The sequence below is a fragment of the Glossina fuscipes genome, unplaced genomic scaffold, assembly GCF_014805625.2.
Source record: "Glossina fuscipes isolate IAEA_lab_2018 unplaced genomic scaffold, Yale_Gfus_2 114996, whole genome shotgun sequence".
NCBI classification, from domain to species: Eukaryota; Metazoa; Arthropoda; class Insecta; order Diptera; family Glossinidae; genus Glossina; species Glossina fuscipes.
Genome location: NW_024005988.1, coordinates 6,674 through 9,326, shown reverse-complemented (window position 1 = coordinate 9,326; position 2,653 = coordinate 6,674). Strand labels below are relative to the sequence as shown.

Sequence of the window (2,653 nt, the reverse complement as noted above, 5' to 3'; positions counted from 1 at the left end):
TTGCTTAGAAAAGTTCACGTTTAACGAAACAAAGGAGAAGCCTTCAATCACTCTGTCAAACTTAAGAATTCGAAAATATTCTACTCAGTTTAAAATCTGTAGAAGTGAAGGAAACGGAAACAAAAACGTAAAATTTTCAAAAGCGTAAAAGACACGTTTATAGCTATGGTAGTAAATAGTAGAAAACATTAAACGATACTTGTAAAAAAATTTGCTGCACTTGTTGTTATTTATTTATATTTAGTTGGTTTTTTTTTTTTTTGTTTTTGCTTTTTTTTTTTTATATATTATGTAAATTCCTTTTTATATAAATATGCGTGCAAAGGCAGTGATTTTAATAAAGAAGTGACAGAAACACAAATAAATAAACAGCGACACTCACTCACACACACATAAACACACACACACGTTCATACATATGCACATAGCAATAAAACGAACACATAAACAATTCATAAGCACAGTTCATGGCACGGAATACAAAACAATAATAAACACAAGCCTTAGTAAAGTGCATACAAAACATAACGAAAAAGAAAATAAAAATATAGGACATTCATTACACTTATATAGCATGGTATAGGATAGTATAGTATTGTATATATTATAGTATAGTATAGCATAGTATAGTATAGTATAGTATAGTATAGTATGGTGTGGTATGCTATGGCTGGTTGGTTGATTGGTTGTACATATGCGTATATTTGTATAGAAAGAAACGCTTAGGAATTAATTATCTATTATAAATATTTTATTTTAATTGTTGTTGCTTTTTGTTTTGCTTGATTTTGCTTGTTTCTTTGTTTGTTTTTTCTCCCTTTTTTATTATTAATCTCTTTTGTTTTTATAAAATATATTTGGTTCGCTTTGCTTTCTTCAATATTTCTTTGGTATACAAAAATGTTTATGCATTTTTTATTTGGTTATTACATTATTGTTTTTATTTTTTCCATTTTAATATAATTTTCCATATCATTAATAGTCGTTTTTTATTTTTAACTCAGATTTTCTTTCATATTATGTGATTAAATATATTTTTATATATATGTGGAAATTTGTTTGTATATGTGTATAATTTAGAATTTCAATCGCGTTTTATGCTCTTATGCTTCTTCTTTTCTATCTTCTTAAATTTCATTAGAAGTCCTTAATGGACAGGAGATGCCCTTGTAGCCTCCATGAATCCTTGCTCTATAATTTATTAGTTAGTTTTGTTAGGTTTAGGTTTAATGTGGTTTTGCGGGTAATACTTTCATTCAATTTTCTTCAAACGTCGTACCTAAGCTTATTGCTTTCTATTTTTTAAAAACAATTGCTGCGTCGTTTAACTAAAGTATTCTAAGATTTTTTACCTTCGGTAGCGGTGCTAGTGGACGATGACGATGTAGTGTTTTTGGTGGCACGCGATTTTTTCAATAGAAAACAAGTCAAAAATTCGATTGATGAAGATACCTTTTGCAAACTTTCGTCGGACGATGAGTTATTGCCCTCCAAGCATTTAGTATGCAAACGATAGCCCATCCTCGGTTTGTCCTTCGCACTACCACTGTTGCCGCGACCACCACCCCGACCACCATATGCTCCACCACTTACACTATTTGCAGCTGAGCTAGCAGTAGCATCATTTAATTTGCTGCTGGTTGCTGAAGTTGAAGGTTCACCATGACGATAATAATTTTTACTGCATTTCTTAGATAAATTATACATTTGCACTGTATTATCTATGTTGACTTCATCTTCCGTATTTGAATTTAAAGCTGATACAAATTTTTGAGCCCTTTTAGCCGATGCTGAACTGCTGGCGCCGTCACGTTCGTTGCGGGAACCATTCTCATCGGCTTCATTGTCTTCATCTTCCCCTTCTGCAGTTGTTTGCAAATTATTTTGCGTTTCACCGTAACAGCGATAAGAACGATAGCGAGATTGATGACGGCCCGACTCCGGTTGCTGCATCCAATCTGTACCCGCTGGCAAAGATAGTTGTATAGTCGGTGTACGATAGAATTGTCGATGCGGATGGAAACCCAACCCGAAATCGTCCATATAAGACTGTGAATTGATGTTGTCCAGCTCATCAGCAACACTTAAAAGAAACGGCAACGTTGACATAGTTTCTTTATGTAAATTTTGCCTATAATTAGGATTGCTACCAATTTTCACAATTTTTCCTCTACGACACGCACTTGTACACAAATTTAAGTAATCAACTTTTAAATAACAATTTATATCAATTATCCACCATGTACAGATGTATGTTTAACAAACAACTTTTTATTATTGTTGTCGTTAATTGTTACTTTTAAAAAAACTTTCTCATAATCTATTTTTTTATTTATTAAATTTTTTTTTATTTTTATCATCTAATTTGTGGAGCAGAGTGAAAAAAAAAACCAAATAAGAAACTTTCTTTTCTTTTCACTTGCAACAATTAAAAAACACTTTACACTAGTGCACTAGTTTTATTATACTCTCAATATTATCATTTATTTTAAGAGAAGGTGCAACGTTTTGAATTATGTTATAGAGCCGTCTGTGGTTTGCTTACAACTGAAATTGCATTACAATGTAGTACAAGTAACCATCCATTTATTTATTCATCCATCCATCCATCCAACCATCCAGACGATAGAAACTAGAACTCCTTGTTTTATTA

The 2,653-nt window shown here is 31.7% G+C and overlaps 1 protein-coding gene across 1 annotated transcript; it reads right to left on the bottom strand.

Moving 5' to 3' along the window:
* Positions 1-1,001: 1,001 nt before the first annotated feature.
* LOC119644393 (vitellogenin-1-like) lies at positions 1,002-2,336 on the bottom strand. Its single transcript, XM_038043938.1, has one exon. The coding sequence runs from the start codon at positions 2,107-2,109 to the stop codon at positions 1,339-1,341; it is 771 nt and encodes a 256-aa protein (XP_037899866.1). The 5' UTR covers positions 2,110-2,336; the 3' UTR covers positions 1,002-1,338.
* Positions 2,337-2,653: the final 317 nt, after the last annotated feature.